General features: G+C 44.8%; 1 protein-coding gene across 2 annotated transcripts in view; it reads left to right on the forward strand.

Moving 5' to 3' along the window:
* LOC147638784 (cysteine-tryptophan domain-containing zinc finger protein 7-like) overlaps positions 1-19,556 on the forward strand; it is a 67,455-nt gene that overhangs the window by 45,798 nt on the left and 2,101 nt on the right. For both annotated transcript variants that reach the window (XM_086784362.1, XM_086784373.1), the window contains exon 10: positions 5,899-6,068. In XM_086784362.1, coding sequence (XP_086640488.1) covers positions 5,899-6,068 — 170 coding nt within the window. The remainder of the gene's footprint in view (positions 1-5,898; positions 6,069-19,556) is intronic.

A 19,556-nucleotide genomic window follows, 5' to 3' on the forward strand; every position in this document is an offset into this window, starting at 1 on the left:
CGTTATCACTCTAGCATTTTGTCTTTCAATAATATGCCAAATCTTCTGTAAGCCGTCTCTACACCATCTGGCCTCCTAGGCCACCATTTTTTGGGGACACGAGACATCTGGGTTCCTCAACCATGGCTACTTCTCATAATGGGGGCGGTACATACATTAGCTAGCCGGAGCCTGGACATTACAATATAAGGGTGAAGCATTGCTATGCAACGATGACGTCCCATACCGCCATGGAGCTACCCTTGCGGGCCTCGAGATTGTTGCCGGCCTCGGCTGCATGAGGCAGGTGCACGTGTGCACTAGATCCAGGCTCCTGACCGCAGAGCTCTTGCAAAGATTCGCGAGACTCTGACTAACTGACTGACCTTGGCCACTCTTTTATAGGCTCTTGGCCGGTCACCGAGCGTCCACACTTGGGCGCCCGCCCGTCAGTCCATCCCTAGTGTAGCTTGCCAATCAGCCTGCCTAGCTCCAAGCTACCCCAAGTCTCGAAGCCAGTCTTGTGTGTGTGCTGCACATGGTAGATACACTCTCTGCACATGACATACTCCTCTTCCTCTAAGAGCTCACTCCCGAGCTCAGTAAAAACCCAGGGTAATCCCTTTGAAGGGTAGTCAATGTCTCCCGTGTAGCGTCCTTCTCCACATGATCCTTCCACTTGATCTTGTATTCCATGAGTAGCGTATGCTGCAATCGTCCTTCACGAAATCCAAGAATCTTTGCCGGTTCATGTGGCACAAATGTCATATCCTTGACACCTATGATTTCTCGAGGAGTAACTGCTGTTTGACCGATAAATTAAGTAAAACTCAACTTATACACCATTGCCATTGTGTGACGTAAGTCAGCTAACATGTTGCATCTCCCTTTTTGATATCTTAGTTTGAAATCTCTCTCTCTCTCTCTCTTCTAGACAGTGACGTACTGGCACAGATTATGGGAGCTCCCACTAGATAGATACCCCTGGCCCAATCTAGAGTCCTCGAGACAGCTTGCACTAGACGGAGACACGGAGTGCTGGTATGCACAGGTGAGCACTTGGTTCGGTATACATGGCATGCAGATGGAGGCACTCCCCCGTTTCAGTACAACATAGAAGCCCCCTTCTTTGCTCTCAGCTGCACAAAGGTGAACATGGTCATCAGGAAGGACATTGTGAAAATGGATACGTAGAGGACCTGGTGTTGACTTGTTTAGCCCCTGTGGATGAAAATGGCCTTCTACAAGGATCATCTTCTTTGCTTGACAGAGGAAGGTTTCATCATACGCCCGTGTTACATGGACACACATCTGTGATTTGGGGTGCGATTGGAATCTGGATAGATCCGCACCTCATCCCATCGGTTGAGAGTGGAGACAACAAGATATGGGCCGGGGGTAGCTGCGCTAGAGGATAGGATATGCCAGCTTTGTCATATAGAGGCTGAGACAGAGACCCACTATATATGCTGATGCCCACTATATATGCCATGGTGCTTATCAGCACAAAAGTTGCATTTCCACTTTCCGGAGCCTGAGCCACCATATCTAGACTCGAAGGTGACATTGTTCCAAAGAGAATCACCTGTTCGAGGCATCCTACAAGATGAGGATAAATGCAAATTGTTGGCCCTGCAAGTGCGACACCGTCGAAGATATGCCATAAATATTGATGGAAGAGAAAAAAGTGTGCTGTTTTGTGAGTTGTGCAGAGAAAACCAACTTAGAGCAAAACAGGACTTTACCCCTTTGGAAGACCTCCACAAGGCCCAAGGACACCAAGGAGCTGGGGGTCGACAGATGCGATGGAAGGACAAGATGGATGCACGCAAATCGGCGAACTCGCATGCGGCGGCCACTGGGAAGCGTGATAATATGCGCCGTACGAATCCAGGAAAGAAACGTTTTTTGAGGTTTTTAAAAACTGCATGTTTTATGAAACGCGTTTCATGCTGTACGAAACGTTTAGAAACGTTTCGTACGTTTCATAAGTGTATGAAACGCGTTTCTATGCAACACTGGATTGGATAGATCCGCACCTCATCCCATCGGTTGAGAGTGGAGACAACAAGATATGGGCCGGGGGTAGCTGCGCTAGAGGATAGGATATGCCAGCTTTGTCATATAGAGGCTGAGACAGAGATCCACTATATATGCTGATGCCCACTATATATGCCGATGCCCGATATACTATGAGATCAGGGGGAGGTTCCACGGCCTCTTTCGGGATGGATCATGGATTTCCCATATCAGAGATGCGTGGGGCTCTTTCTTTTGGAGCTCCGTAGACACAGGGAGTCCTTAATGCGGCTCAGACCAACTGCACCCGCTCGAGGACCAGCACAGAGAGCTCTCATTGACTTCTTCCAGACTAGAGCTCCGAGAGCAAATTCACCCACTACACTCGACCTCTAGGTTGATGTAGGAGCCCGACCGAGAGGAGTGACACTAGACAGAGCCATTGAGCTATGTAGAGCCTGACGCCCCCCGCCCACGCTTGCATCACCACAGGACGATCAGAGCCATCATTTCCCACCACCACAACACTCTCTCCTGCTGGCTCAGCTCTTCTACATTAGGTACCATGATGCAATGCCCTATGCGGGATCAGGGCCTCCCTTGGAGGACTTCAGTGGATGCATGTTATAGAGGGTGAGGGTGATTGGATTCCATGCACATGAGTGGCACATTGACCCACGGTCCACCTCTGGCCAAGGTGGCCAGGGAGAGACTCTGGTGTCTATGGATCTCAGAGAGCTAGCCTATCACGTGTCTCCAGTGGGACCTGGCGGGGGAGTGGGCTTGGTGTGATCTTGCAGACAGGGAGGAGACCCTAGGTACCCCATTTTTTCAATCTGCATACTTTTCTTTCGTGACCTTTAACCTCAAATCGAATGTACTGAGCATCCTGTGATATCCCCATTAAGGAAGGCCATCTTAATATCCAATTGATTTACTTTCCAACCATGACTACATCTAATAGTACTCATTTTGGAAGTAGGTGCAAAAGTTTCATCATAGTCTATGCCCTTTTGCTATGCATATCCTTAGGCCACAAGCCTTGCCTTGTAATACCTGTCAATAGTACCATCAGCTTTTCTCTTTACTTTGTACCCACTTAGTACCAATTGCCCCTTTGCCAGGAGGCAAATCCACCAAATCCCAAGTGCCATTTTTATGTATGGCATTCATCTCATCCTGCATAACTTCCATCCAATGCTCATGTTCTTGAGCTTCTTCAAATGAGCCGAGCTCATCAAACATCACACAAGCTACTCAACCAAGCAACATCCACATGATGTGGCTCATTCCTAGAACTAGACCGTGTCCTGCTACTAAGAGGAGCTGAGAGGTTTCTCTCTTGTAAAGCTTGGACTAGCCATCTAGGGACTGATTTGTCCTCCTGTAGAGCTGCTTGTAACCTCTTCTACATCATCATGCATAACATGCTGTTCATTTTGCTGAATTTCAGCATCCGCATGATGGCTATTCGGCTGCAACACATGTTCCACTGTGGGTTGCAGTATTGTACCATCAATTGCAAGTGGAAGTAGCCCTTCAAACATGTACTGTCTACCAAATTCAGCCATAGGTTACATTGTTAGCAAACACAATATCTCTACTCTCAAAAGTCCTTGGTTGAGTGGATTATAGAGACGGTAGCCTTTGCTACCATTGTTGCACCCCACAAAAATACATTTTGTTGCCTTGCCATCAAGTTTGCTTCTCATGTGTCGAGGCACATGGGCATATGCAAGACAACCAAAAACCTTGAAGTAATCAACTTTAGGCTTTTTATCATACTAGGCCTCACATGGGGTGATGGTTTTCAATGCTTTTGTAGGGCATTTGTTCAAAACATATATAGCACATTGGATTGCCTCCATCCAAAATTTATGAGGCAAACCCTTGTGCTTGACCATACACCTAGCCATCTCCATCAAGGATCTTTTCTTCCTTTCTGGAACACCATTCTGTTTTGGTGCGTATGGCATGGTACATGGTGCTTAATGTCTTTCTTAGCCAAGTATGCTTTGAAAGTATTAGACATATATAACTAGACATATATAACCACCACCCCCCCCTTCCCTCGATTTGTACGGAGGGTTTACACTTTGCAACTTGTTTCATTTTCAGCCCTTGTGACATAATGCTGAAAACACACCACTGAGGATGGTAAATGCCTCTACTATGAGATACAGGATGAGGGCAGACTTCAGAGAGTGGAGGCGGAGTCGTCTTTGGTTGCAGAGTGCATCTTTCAGAGGATACGGGTAGTGGCCGCCGCTTCTCGGAAGTGGCATATTGATCCAGACCCTGCAGATGTGGACTCTGATTGGTGCATATGGGCATATGCCGCGCATCCCTTGGCCCGGCTCCAGTGGGACCCTGGCGAGTACGAGTGGCATGATCCTTATGCGTCCCCCGAGGCCACAGAGATCACCTTTTTCCAGTACACTGTTCGGTTGGGGAGGCATATTTTGATTGCGAGGAGGACGGTCTCTACAGCTGCATCGGAGCATTGGCGGCTACAGGGACTCTCACAGGAGTTCCTGGAGGATTTTTGGACCAGGCTCTGGGCTAGCAGATAGGCACGCAGGATCTCGGCTTTCCAGTGGCTGGTTGCCCACAGGGGCTCTGCAGCAGTTGGCACCTGGCTTGTCTACAGTGGCCTTCCGCCGGCCTGCGTCCAATGCGGCCACCTATTGGAGACACAGCGACATTGTCTATGGGATTGTCCCAAGGCGCATCAGATTTGGCTGAGGATTCTGCGCATTTTGGCCCCCCACTGTCTTAGCAGATTAGAGGAGATAATAGTGTGGTGTTTTTGGGACACAAAGCTGTGTGTAACCTCTATGCTAAGAGGTCTAGAGGATTGGCAGATTGGACATGCAGACATACAAGCCATGAATGGCCATGTTGTACTCATTTAAACTTTTCCATTGAATTTGAATAAAGAAATACCGAAAGGGGCGCCAAGCTTTGGGGCCAACAAGTGTCGTTCTCTTCTTTTCGTGTTGGAGCACTCTAGCTCCCATTTATTTGTTTTATCTGTTGGACTACAATTGGTTTGGGTGACTGCTAGTCTACGGCACTTTGGTTTCTACCAGAAGCCGGTTTCAATGCATCTATGGTCTCATAGGCCCCGCAGTGTCATGTGGGGCGTTTATCTGTGATGATGACTCGGTCATCACGATAAACGGCCCATTTTCTTGCCTTGCGGGCTTCCATAATTTGAACCATCCCGGCTTTCCTATGTTCCACGTGTAGGGGGGTGAGGTCATCTCCAAGGTATATTTTGGTGTTTCGGAGGGTTGCCCTCTTCTTCAAGAAAGCCAAACGGGACTCCGTATCTTTGAAATTGAGGAGGAGAGGCCTCTCCCTCGTCAAGTCCTTCCCGGCTCGCCAAGCATCTACAAAAGGTGTGTCAGTGAGGCGCATCTGTCTACATAAAGTCTCAGCATCCTCTTTTGGTGAGTTGTCCACATGCAAGCCTGTTAGTGGCACATGTTCTAGATTGGCGATGCTTCTCTTCGTCAAGCGTGGCCGTCATGATGGATGTGGCATGCGGGGTGTGGACTGTTTTCTGCTTTTTCACAACCTCAACCCATTTGGAGGTTTCTCCAACCTCTTCTTTGGTCGCCTCCATGTCTTTTCGGAGGCCTGCATGCTCCTCCCGGAATCCTGATTTGGCCTCTTGAATCTGTGCTGTGATTGCCTTCTCAGCCTTCTCTAGTTCCGCCTCAAGTTTGGCATTGGCGTCTTGCAACTGGGCAATATCTAGAGCAAGAGCTTCGTGTGTGGCTAGCTCTCCTTCCTCTTTGCCATACTTGTGCATCTCTTCCTTGCATAAAGAGAGAGAGAGAGAGAGAGAGAGAGAGAGAGAGAGAGAGAGAGATTTTGAATCTAATTATGCAGGTGGATCACCAAGCTCATTAATAGCATCAGATGTGGATAATCTTGCCAACTTAACAATGGATAGATTGCCATCACGAGGAGCAGCTTCTCCATCATTAAACACTCAAATGGGAGGCACTTTAATAATTTCTGCCAAAATTCGTCCAAGTTTCAATCGAATCTTGCAATACGTGAGTATTCAGCTAAAGTTTTTAATTAGTGGTTAAAATAAAGAATCTTTTTATTATTTTCTTTGTACAGAGCTTTTGTCTTTGAGAAAAGTTCAAGCAGAACAGTTACATGTGAGTAAATGTATGTAACTTACAAGAGTACTCTGTTTTGCACTCTTGGAGGCAGCAGCTTAGGCAAGCTATTAAGATTCACATGGTTATGTTACCTCTCTTTGTTGGAATAGCCACTAGATCTCACATAAGAGTGGAGGGGTAACATCTATACCTAGAATTTGAACTCTTATTTGTAGCAGCTTAAGAAGGTTTTGAAGTATTGCATGGCTATTTTGTTGCTGCTCGTGGTAATAACCACCACATCTCACGTACATGCAGTTGTATGGTGATAATGCTAATGTGTGTGTGTGTGTGTGTACATGCAAGAGAAAGGAATAGAGAGGGTGGAGGAGCTTTCGACCTGCTCAACCTTCTCGCCTGCTGGACCTTCTCATCTGATTCGACCTGCTTGCCTGATCGATCTGCTTGCCCCCCTGTGTGCATGCGCGCGCTGAGACGCTCACCTGCTTGCCCCCTTCGCCCCTTACTCGCCGGTGCGTCTGTTGTCTGTGAGGCCCACCTGTCATTTTTCATGTGTGAGCCTTGCTCATCTGCTGCTCTGCTCCATCTCTTTGCTGCTCGCTGCCTCTTCTTGTTTCATAGCTTCCGTCTTTGCTTTCTCTTCAGCCTCTTGGCTGCCTTTTGTGTGTGTGATATCGGCGAGAGTTTATAGTTCTGCTTCTGTTTTCTGTGAACTATTAGGTCAGAGATCTTCAGCTTCATCTCTTTTTGCTGCCAGCATCTTTTCCAAGCGCTCTCCATCAGCTATGGATGTGGCTGGTTTTTCTCTTGACACCATGAGACAGCAGGAACAGGTTATCCACTATGAAAGAAAACATGAAAAATCTGTTGACGTTACAGATTTGAAGAAGCCAAGACATGAGGATCCTGTTGCACAGTTTCTTTATGATGCACCCAAACCTACACTAAAGTGCACTATCCCGAAGAATGTATCTCCCCACAGTAAAAAAAGTTCTCTGAATAGGCTGTAATTCTCTTCTTTCCAAGCCAGGTGCCCTCCAAGCCGGGTGCCCTCTACTGAGGATGCTGGATAGTGGTTAAACACGGTGCTTGCAGGTTTACATGTAGGTGTTGACTATGCAGCCCAGGGTTTTATGAAGAGGTGCTCAAGCAGCCTGATTTCAGGCAGCAGTTATTTCAAAAGTCTCCTTTGTTCTATGGTCAGCAGATGGTCCATGTGCTACCTTGGACCCCTACTACTGACCATAGGTGCTTGGGCGACATCGTTGTCCGGTTTGGGTAGAATTGTTGGCTTCTGTGTGATTTTCTGTGATGCTCTTCTGTACCTAGCACAAAGTCTTGGCACGGTTATCTACCCTCCAATGTCATGGGTAATCGTAATGAGTGCTTTGTTTTGTGGGACATGGATAAACCAACCCCTGAATTGGTTAGTATGGAAGTAGATGATGTGCATATGGGTGAAAAATGAGCTTAAATGGGGTGCATTTGCAAGAGCTTGTTTTTGCTGTCATAAATTTGGACACTTTGCAGATGAATGCCCTACCCTCAAATTACACCCCCCTATTGATTCCTTGCCGTTGGCGGCGGCAGCTTTGGTCAATGATAATGTCCCTCCATCTAAGATGTGTCAAACAAGATCTATGATTGGTATACGGACCAGAGGAAAAGGCGCTATACAGTCACAATTAGCGGACCAACAAGCACAAGAAGTAGCAATGCAAAAAAAACATGCCTTCTAGGGACAAAGCTGCTATAGATGTGCACACACCTCCTTTTGATAAGGACGGCTGGTGAACCCCTAATGCTAGAAAGATTATACAACCACGTCAGCTACAACTCTGTCATTGGTCTGATCCTTCTTGTCGTGCTTCATCTTTTGGTACTACATTTGCCCCTGCAAAGATAGATGCTAGTATGCTCTAGTCTAATGTTGTGAAAGGTGGCATTCGGGCTTTGCAGGTGACATAGATATGATTGTTACTTAACCATCTCTTTTCTCTTGTTCATGATGATGAATGCACCTATTAAATGTGTATCATACAATGTACAGGGTTTGTGTTCCTTTGACAAATGAAGGCTTGTTTGGGAATATGTACATAAGATGCATCTTGATATCATGTTTTTCAAGAACATAACCAGCATGAATTTGCTGACAAGACAGGTTTCTTTGGTGGTTACTATATATACTATGCTCGCTTGTGTTCTTTTTTTGGTGTTTGTGTGCTAGTCAAGAAAATTTTACAGCTTGCAGTGGCTCATAATGATCCAGATGTAGGACTGATTATTTTGCAGTGCATGCTCAATGGGGGGCTCTATAAGGTTGGCTCTGTATATGTCCCTAAAGTTTTAGCCTATTGAACTTATTTGTGGCATTTTATGAGTCGGTATCCTTGGTTGTCCAATGCGCTTCTCTATGGGGGTTTTAATAACTCTCCTTCTCCTCAAGACAACACTCGGGGTCATTCACATATGGTTGCTTCTGAGAAAGTGGCCTTGAGAAATGTCGTGGTTGATCTTGGAGTGAGAGATTTATGGACAACCACTTCTCTTGATAAGAGAGGTTTTACTTTCCACCATTATGCGCACTCGGATTACCGTGCAAGATTGAATCATTGGTCCCTCTTGCATATAGATCATGTTGATGCTCTGCCATGTCGTATGTGGATTGATTACTCTTTGAACCTTTCTGATCATGCGCCAGTTTGGTTGGCAACGGTTATCAATGAATATGGCAAATGGTATTTGGGGGATGAAAAACAACATATACATTAGCTGAAGAATATACTGTAGTTTCTGGAGGAGGCCAGCCATACTCGCATGCTATCTCGGCAAAAGGAGGATCATATTGTCAATTACCTTGATGCCAGTTATCTATAAATTGATCACTAAGATATCACTAATTGACTCAAAAAGATTTTGAAAAGGGGTATCCATCCAGCACAATATGGTTTTGTGCCTTGTAGACAAATAACAAATAACATTGCTAATGTCTATGTTGGCATAGAGTACGCAAAATATACCAAGCAAGATGTGCTTTTATTGCAGGTTGATCTTGCTAAGGCCTTTGACATGGTTCAATGGGATTTCAAAAGGCTTATCCTCTCGATGGGTTTTAGGTAGATCCATTTGACAAGGCTGCCCTCTCAGTGTCTTGCTCTGTGCTATTGCTACTAATCCCTTCTTGACATATATGGATAAGCTCATGGAGGCTAATAGATTACATGGGCTTCGTCTCCTTGATGGTCGGCATTTGGTTGCTCAGGCATATGCTGATGACTCTTTCTTTTTTCCTCAGAATATGCAATCGGATCTGCAATTTCTCCTGAACGCTTTGCATATGTTTAGATTGGCAACATGTCTTTTTTTCAATTTAAAAAAATCAAAATTGTTGCCTTTTAATGAAGTTCAATGGCACAGCATTCTATGGCCTAGGCGAATCATATCACTTGAACAAAATGTCAGACATTTGGGATATCCTGTGGGATGGAATCTTTCACTTCGTGATGCTACAAATTGGGTGCTGCGAAACTTATGATAAAATTGGGGTATTGGAAACTCTCTAGTTCGTCTCTTTATGTCAGAACTTGCCATCTCCCAGCCACTTGTTTGGCCAAGCCTCGCCATCTGTACTGAACTCCTGTGCACCATCTGTTGTCAGCCACCAGGCCACCACCTTAACCACCAGTTGCAGCTTGATCTTCACGAGCGGAACCTAGCCGAACAAGCTGATTTACGCTATATCTTACTGCTGCTGACTGGTCCATGCTTTGTTGCTTCGTGGACTTGTCCTAGTACAACCTCTTGTGAGTTGTTTCTTCTCTAGTTTTGGGCGACAAGACAACAGTTGGTTATCATAAGCTTCATCATTTACACACATTGCTTGCGTACTTCAACAACAAGCTTGGGGTGTCAAAAGCCCAAGGGTCTACTCGTAGAGAAATCTTGAAATAAGACCCGAAACCTGCAAAACAAAGTCATAAACTGTGAGAAGGGTGCACGCTTGACTCACCACCCAACCATGACAGCTGTGGGCAAAACCCACAAGACCTGGCTGTCCCCACCGAGCCATGAGCTAAGCTAATTAGCTAGACGTATTGACCAGTCTCTACTCCATGACATCCCATACCGCCACGGAGCTACCCTCGCGGGCCTCGAGGCTGCTACCGGCCTCGGCTACATGAAGTAGGTGCACGTCTACACTAGATCTAGGCTCCTGACGTAGATCTCTTTCATAACCTCCTGAGACTCTAACCAATTGACTGACCCGGGCCACCCTTTTATAGGCTCTTGGCTGGTCACTTGGCGTCCACACATGGGCTCCCGCCCGTCAGTCCATCCCTAGCCCAGCTCACCAATCTGCCTGCCTAGCTCCAAGCTACCCCAAGCCTCGAAGCTAGTCTTGTGTGCGTGCTGCACACGGTAGATGCACTCTGTGCACATGACAGTCCCCTTCTTCTAAGAGCTCACTCCTGAGCTCAGTAAAAACTCAAGGTAATCTCTCTGAAGGGTAGTCAATGTCTCCCATGTAGCGACACGATTCTTCCACTTGATCTTGTATTCCTTGAGTACCATATGCTGCAAGCGTCTTTCACGAAATCCAAGAATCTTTTTCAGTTCGTCTGGCACAAATGTCATATCGTCCACATCTATGATTTCTTGAGGAGTAACTAACTGGTCTACTCCACCCAGTATTTCCTTAAGTATATTCACATGAAATATGGGATGAACTTTCACATGAGAAGGTAAGTCCAATTCATATGCAACGGAACCAATCCGGCGATTCACCCGAAATGGTCCGCAGTACTAGGAGATAATTTCGGAGATCAACCCGTCTATAAAGTCTCGAAATCTTTCGGAACTCGCAAATACACCATCGTTTCTTTAGAGAACTCTCTCGGTGAACGATGTCTATTAGAATAACATCTGCCTTTGTCTTGAGCGCTTCTAATAGATTCCTTCGCAACTTGTAACATTTCTTGCATGTCTTGCAAAAAAGTACGCATTGTATCATGCTGAAGTCTTGAAAATCCCATGGTAATAGGTGATCTAGGTTGAAATCCGTACATAAGCATAAAAGAACTAAAATCTGTACTCCTATGCTTAGTACTGTTGCATGCAAATTCCAACATAGGAAGATAATCCTCCTATGAACCCTGTCTTTTGGAGACATATGCACGAAGCATATCCTCCAAAGTCTCATTCACCCTTTCAGTCTGGCCATCAGATTGAAGATGATGTGAGGAACTCAGATTCAAAGTTGTTTCCAACTTGTCAAAAACAAGTCTCCAAAAGTCACTTGTGAACTTAAAGTCCCTATCACTGACTATGTCTTGCGGTAAACCGTATAGTCTAAACAATTGCTTGATAAATTGTCTTGCTAATTGTGTAGTTGTAACAGTCTTTTGCGTAGGTAAAAATCCAGCCATCTTTGTCAAGCGGTCTACCACAACCCAAATAGAATCGTGGCCTTGACGTGTTCTTGGCAATTCGGCAATAAAATCCATGGAAATACTTTCCCACTTATTACTTGGGATTTGCAAAGGATACAACATCCCAGCCTGCCTAAAGCGTTTAGCTTTATTCGCTTGACATCTGACACTTGAGGACATAATCTTCTACATACCCTTTCATCTTTGGCCAATAGAAAGTGTGTCTTACTAAAGCTAATGTCTTGTGTAACTCGGGGTGTCCAACAGAAGGGGCGTCGTGACACTTCTTAAGAATCTTGGACCTAATGTCCGGGACCTGTGGGACACAAATTTTGTCATTATGGAACAGTAAACCATTCTGAATCATCCACTGGCCTCCCGCAGCTTGAATCATAGGCTACTTAATCACCGAGTCTTGGTTAATCAATGAGCTCCCGTCCTGGATTCTCTGCCAATATGGACCAAAATAACTATTAGTCCTGCAAAGTCCTCTCAATGACTGAAATAAGTCAGTGGAAATCTCGGTGAACGACAAAGTAGTCACCTCTCTTATCCGACTAAGCGTATCTGCTACACTATTCATGGACCTTTTGCGATAGCGTATTTCAAAATCAAAATCTTGCATTAACTCTACCCATCTAGCTTTTTGTCCTCTCAAATCATCTGCATCACACACATACTTGATTGACTGATGATCAGTCAATACCACAAACTTGGAGCCATATAAATAATGCCTCTAAACCTCGAGAGCGTAAATAACAGCGTAAAGCTCCTTCTCAAGGGTTGGCCAACGAGATTTAGTGTCGTCTAGCTTTCGACTCTTGAAAGCAACATGTCTACCATCTTGGAATAGAGCAGTCTCGATCGCATAGTCACTCGCGTCGGTCTCAAGAATATAAGGTCTACTAGGATCGGGTAGTGCTAAGGTAGGTGCTTCCTTGACTTTATCTTTCAAAAGTTTGAAAAGGCTATATTCAAATCGTTAGTCTAAGGGATAGTCTGATTCGACTTAGGTCCACGACCTTTCAACAAGTTGGTCATTGTTGTTGTGAGCTGAGAGTACTTCCGCATAGATTTAGAAGAAAAACAACAAAACCGATAAAAGAATGAAGTCGTCGCACCTTTTGCGGTATCGGCCAAGCCAAAACCTTATGCACTCGATCATAGTCAATGCTCAACCCGTCTCGTGTGATCTTGTGTCCCAAGTAAATGATTTCTGTCATAAAAAACTCACATTTACTAAATTTAGCATATAGTCGATTCTGTCTTAAAATGATCAAGACAATCATGAGGTGTCTTAACATGATCCTCAAGAGTACGATTATAGACTAAAATATCATCCAGGAACATCACCACGAACTTCCCCAAATGTTCACGAAAAAAATCGTTCATTTGTTGGAAAGTGGCTGGAGCATTGGTCAACCCAAAAGGTAATACGAGAAACTCTTAATGGCCATACCTAGTCTAAAAGGTGGTTCTTTCGACGTGCCTTTCATGAATACGTATCTGGTGGTAGCCAGTACGTAAATCTATCTTTGTGACATACTTCACTCCCACTAAACGGTCAATCAGGTCATCTGATCTAGGGAGAGGATAGCGGTTTTTGATTGTCACTTTGTTCAGTTTCTTGTAATCTACACACATTCGCCAGGTGTTATCCTTCTTTCTCCTAAGTAACACAGGGGCACCCCAAGGTGATTTACTTGGAGGGATCTGGCCCATCCTCAAATAGTCGGCGACTTGCATAGTTGTTTCTCGTATGCGTACGAACAGGTTCGTACGGTACGGTTCATATGGTACAATACCGTATGAATTCGTACGATATCGTACGGTATGAGTTTTTTTTAAAAAAATCTCTAAATTTTTTTCCTTGGAAAAAAAAATTCCAAATGCTAAAAAAAATATAGAAACCCTGCTTTACGAAGATCCCAAATGCTCGCAATACTTCGCAACTTTCGTGTCCACTCAGTATTCCATATGGGGTTATTGAGAGACCTAAAAAATCTGGCGAGGTAGACTGGTAGTGTACACTTGATTGGTAGGATGAGAGAATCTTGCTACATCACTTGGGGATCCCTGGTATAGGTAGGCTAGACAATTAGATTCTCAAGTTATGCACGAGGGAGAAGATTTGGACATGGCCATTTTGATCTAGAGAGGAGTCCCTAAACTTATCACCCTAGATGCACTCCTCGTATTTGTGCAAGGACGGTCCCTTAGTCATAAACGCTACACTGGGAGACCTTTGGTATTGCATTACCCATCCAGGTTCTTTTTTGGAGACAATCGGGAGATCCAACCGGGAGAGACACATATCCATGTTCTGGTTCCTCAAGTTTTTGGGGATACTTACCACTTGCAAAACACATGTAGACCACTTGTCAGTCCCAATCAGGTGTGCACATACATGTCCATAGGGTGCCCAGGCGTCCCCGGTCCATGGACAAACACAAGCAGAAAATCTAGGCATTGTCGAGGCAAACAAAACAAGTCATCCAAAGATAAAATCAAAGTCATGCATATAGATGAGTGTAGCTAGACTGGAAGAAATACCCATCTGCGCAGTTGTATTAGATAAAATGTTTAGGGCTCATGATCCTTCTGGAAGCTTCCCAGAACATAAGTATAGAAAATCTCCAGGATAGCTAGTCCCAGGGAGTCACATCATGTCAGGCTCCGTGAGCCATACATGTACACCATGTCAGGCCTCCAAGCCACATGTACTATCATGTTAGGCTACACTAGCCATGCATGTATGTCATGTCAGGCTTCACGTGCTACACATGAACAATTGAAAAACAAAAGCTATAAGGAATTTTGTGACATTCCCTCCGCAACTGAAAAGCTTCCAAGTAGGCCTTCAGAAGCTACGGATAATCTGCAAAATAATCCTCGTCCATCCATTTTGCATCCATAGCTGAATAGTTTTTAAACTTCTCAAGATACCTGCGTATTAGCTTGCCACCTGCATGCTTACGCTCTTTATGAAAAACTATCTTCTCAGGTTGCAATACCTCCTCAAGTTCATCCACTTCTGGTGGATCTTCGAAAGCTGGTTCCATAGGAGGTGGTCCCACATAGGGTCTCAACAAGCTGACATGAAACGCATTATGTATTTTCCAGTGATCGGGCAATACCAAGCCACTTCGTTTATCTTCTGTAAGATCTGGAATGGCCTATAATACTTGTTTGAAAGCTTAGGAAACTTGCCTTCCTTCCTGGCCGCTTCTGAAGACGTGCTTTCTCAAACTTAAGTAACACCCAGTCACCTTCCTTGAAAATAAGCTCTCGCCTATGCTTGTCACAGCTACCCTTTTCTGCTTAGCTTGAGATCTTTCTATGGCTGTCCGAACCCGTGCAAATGCAGTATCCAAATTCCGGACATACTCATCTGCTGCAAAGATTTCATCTTTTGTTCGTAAGATAGGTGGAAACACCACCTTGCCATAGACTATCTCAAACGGAGCCTTATTAGTTGAAGAATGCACTGTGTTATTGCATGCAAACTCAACCAATGGCAAATACTTTTTCCAATCTGACTTCTGCTCAGATACATAACACTTGAGCAACTCAAGTATAGTTGAATTTGCAATTTCACTTTGACCATCCGTTTGAGGATGATAAGCTGATGAGAAACTCAGCTTTGTGCCCATGTTATCAAACAATGCCCGCCAAAATAAACTGGTAGTCCGAGGATCTCTATCTCCCACAATAGACTTGGGCATGCCATGATGTTTGAAAATTTGAGCCAAGCACAACTTTGCTGTGCTCTGGCTTGATTATTTTCCTCGAAGGAATAAAATGTGCGTGTTTGCTAAAACAATCTATAATAGTCCATATAGCATCATTTCCATGTGCCGATCTCGGCAAATCCATAATGAAATCCATAGCAATGCTTTCCCATGGTTCTTGTGGAATGGGTAAGGGCTGATGCAAACCAAGTGTCTTGTGTCTGTCAAACTTGACTTTCTGACACACACTATGCACTCTCGCACATAAGCTTCAATATCCCTACGTAGAGTTGGCCAAAAGAAATATCTTTCCAGAGCCTGTGTAGTAGCCAGAATACCACGATGACCAGCATATGGCGGAGCATGACACTCTTCCATAACCTTTTGGCGCAATTCACGCACTACACAAATACGATTGCATCATTAGAAACCCGTCTCTAATCGAATAAGACGGGACAGCAATACCATCATTCAAATCAGTCCAAATAAGTTGGAAATCTGTGTCCAAAGCATACATATCTCGCATCCTTGACAAGTCTTGATGATAGGTGGTAGTTATGGCATGCACTTGAGGCTTACGTGACAAAGCATCTGCCACCAAATTCTTCTTGCCCGAGATATGCAAAGTCTGAAAATGAAACATGGACAAGAAGTAGGCCCACCTTAGATGCTTTTCTGAGAGTTTAGGTTGTGTAAGAAAGTGTCGTAAACTCTGGTGATCTGTTTTTACCATAAATTCAGCTCCCAAAAGATGGCACAACCAAATACTCATATAGCCCAAATGATGTTCGAAAAGCCGTTTTGTGCACATGTTAAGGTACTACTCGAATCTGATGATAACCACTCTTAAGATCAATGCAACTGAAACAAGAAGCTCCCTCAAGTTGTGAGGGGACAACGCTCTTGCTCTCATCTCGCCGCTTCGATACAAATCCCTCTAACACCCCCCCCCCCCCCTCCCCACACACAGTTTGGCTCATTCCCGATACCAATTAGTGGACAGAAATGTGGCCTTGGATGATGTTGGCAATGAGATGAAGTCTCGAATCCGCGAGTTATGCCATATAGATTTTTCCCACAACTGCATGACTACATGGCGCAAACTTGATAGTGAAAAGAAGGAACGAGTAGTGAATCAAATCAAGAGTGAGTTTATGTGTGCACCAGGTAGTGAAGAGGATTACAACGGGTATGGTAGTCCTAGTAGTATCCACATTAATACAAACTTCTCTATCCCTATGAGTAAACATCACTTTCTTTTCTTTGTGCAAAATCTTGGGATCCAAACGATAGTGCCAAGGTATCCCAAGTATCACATCACATCCCGTAAGTGGTGCCACGAGGAAGTCTTCATGATCCAAATATCCTTGTATCTGTGTGCGAAGCTTCCCTATGGTGGGAGTGACCTTAACCTCCTTGCCCTCAAAGGGAGGATCCGCATGAAAGCCCATGCCCAATTCCTTGGGCTTTAGTCCAAGAGTAGCAGCCATCTGTATGGATATAAAGTTATTTGTTGAGGCATTATCAAGAAGGAATAAAGCTGTTTGGTTCTTTAACTTGCCCCAAGCTTTGCATAAGATCTTGCTCTTTGGTTCATGTGCAGTATTACCCTGAACATTGGGTATAAAATTCACACTCGGTTTTGCATCCTATACATTATTCTTTTTGAGATTCTGGGGGCATTGAGATTTCATGTGATCCTTGCTTCCACAGGTGAAACACTTCCCCTCTCTCATGCAATAAAAAATATGATGTCTGGATAGCTTAGGATCATCCTTTTTACCCCTCGGTGTCTTTTCTGGGCCCTGTTTTGCATCCTTGGACTCATTAGGCATAAACTTAGGTGGCTGTCCACCCTTTTTCTGCTCATTTTCAGCTTTGAATTTTCCCTTGTATGAGCTGAGTTCTTGTCTTTTTGAAGCTCCCTTACCATGCAACTCAGAAATAGTGGCTGAGTATATGAGCTCCTGTAAGGTGTCGTGGAGATACACTGCAAGGCTCTTCTGAATGATTCTTTGCAGCCCTGACTCAAACCTTCTTTTCTTCTTGTCCTCACTAATCGTCATGGAAGGTGTGACCTTGAGAAGAATCCGCCAAAACTTTGAGACATAAGAGGAAACGGATTTGCCTTTATCCTGTGTTAGCCAATCCCATTCCTTACGTACATCCTTTTCGAAGTTAGGAGAAGCTGATCATAGAATTGCTCTTTGAAAGCACTCCATGTACGAGTAGTTGTCCTGTCCAAAAGCTTTGCCATCCACCAATCACTTGCAGTCTCTTTAAGATGCATACCCACATGCCTGAGCATAGATTTCTCCGTAAATTCCTTAGTGCAAAAGGCTATTTCAAATTGCCTTATGAAAGCAAGTGCCTTGCTAGTACCCAACTTTCCATTATAGCTCTCGAATTTGATGTCCTTGTCCCCTAACTTGAACTCTTTGGCCTTCTTGCTATGACGAGCTTCCCGACGCTCTAATACATCATCCTCCTTGTCATGTCTGCGATGGCCACGGTGCCCAGGTCTAGGGTTGATTTCCCATGCAACATCTCCCACTTTGGATGAAACTCTGGGAGTAGGTACATACCTAGAAGGTGGAGATACCACCATGAATGCATGAAGATTGTCTGCATCTCTCAATTGGGCTGAAAACCCCTCATCGTCTCCTCGAGCTGCAGATCGGTGTACAACATTTCCTCGGGCTGCATGCCGCCTTATATCTGTTGCATGGGCTGCGAGTCCCCTCAAAATGCTTGCTCGGGCTGCATGCCCACTCACATCACTTGTTTGGGCTGCATGCCCTCTCACATCACTGGTGCGGGCTGCAGGCCCTCTCACAACATCATCAGAATTCCCTTCACGGGATAGCCTGCGAGGTTGCCGTGTGAAGACCCACTTGCCCCAATCATCGGAAACATCGCCACGGCTTTTTAAATAAGCAACAACCAACTCTCGAGGTTTGTCAATTTCCATTTGTTGAACAATTGCATCAAAGGTGACCACATCAGCCTTGGCATGAGACTTTGATTCAATGTCTCTTTGAACATCTGGGTCTCTTCGCAAAGCATGGAGCTCTTCAAGCTCATTCATCAAGGCATCCATATCCTGCTGATCTTCAACCCTAGCAGACAACGGTGGATCGTTATCTGCCAAAGCCCATGATCGATGTCTCTATCCTCTTCCCGCATGCGGCGAGTACGGGTGATAGAGTCCTCCACATAATGATCTGACTGGCTGGCCATAATGTTTCTTCCAGATTTTCAAAAAGAAAAGAATTTCCGTGCCCCGGAATCGCTTGCTACCAACGCCCCAAGTATGATACTAAATAGACTGCAAGGGTGCAACAGTGCCCCTACACAGACAGGAGGGCCACGAAGTCTTTCCACAGGCTCACTGCTGCTTTCGAGGCGCAACAATAAGACGAGGGCTACCTCAGAATCCCAACCTTCTCTCACGGATAATGACTCCTTACAGCCATATCCAGCATCATATTAGGCACAACTGTGTAGAAAGCCAAGCTTTGATACAAATGTAAACGGAAGGGCAGCTATAACACGGAAATCTTATCAATCATGAAAACTGAATAAACACATAAGCATGCCAAATAGAAAGAAGATAACAACTCTGCACAGTACACACTAGGGGCCAAAAGATGGGCTGACCCCTCCCTTTTATGGTTAGATTACCAATAAGGAGTCTGCTTCCAAATACAACTTCACGGGTGCCTAGGGATTCTCCACCTATCTCTTCCAATACAAGTATGAAAACAAGAAAACACAACATGGAGTGAAATGCTATAACTGTCAAGGATTTGGACATCCCAGTATGGATTGCGCAACTCCTTTTGAAACAAGGTTTTCAGGGCAGGAAAATTAGGGATCAAGATTCTAGACTCCAGCTCCTTATTTCCAGAGTAATCAGGTTTCTTTCTACCAAAATCAGAGAAATCCCAGAGGTAGACCCTCTAACCAACCCACAGTTTTAATCCAAAGTAATGCAAGACCTCCGCCTCAGAACAGTGGAAGTCAAAGAGCGATGTTCCCAAATCGGTCGTCCACTTCCAAGGTAGTAACACTGGAAGTGATTAAGAAGAAGAATAAGATGAAAGAGATCATACTCCACCTACGAGATGAGGACATCTCGCGTTTTTTAAGAGGGGTAGGATGTAAGATTCCTCCCTCCAGCTTTTGAGGTGTGCACGTGTAAGAACTTCCCCTTCTGATCTTGTAATTATTCCCCTCTTTCAAATAAAAGA

The sequence above is a fragment of the Cibotium barometz genome, chromosome 4, assembly GCF_041138505.1.
Source record: "Cibotium barometz isolate CiBa-2024 chromosome 4, ASM4113850v1, whole genome shotgun sequence".
In the NCBI taxonomy this organism is placed as follows: domain Eukaryota; kingdom Viridiplantae; phylum Streptophyta; class Polypodiopsida; order Cyatheales; family Cibotiaceae; genus Cibotium; species Cibotium barometz.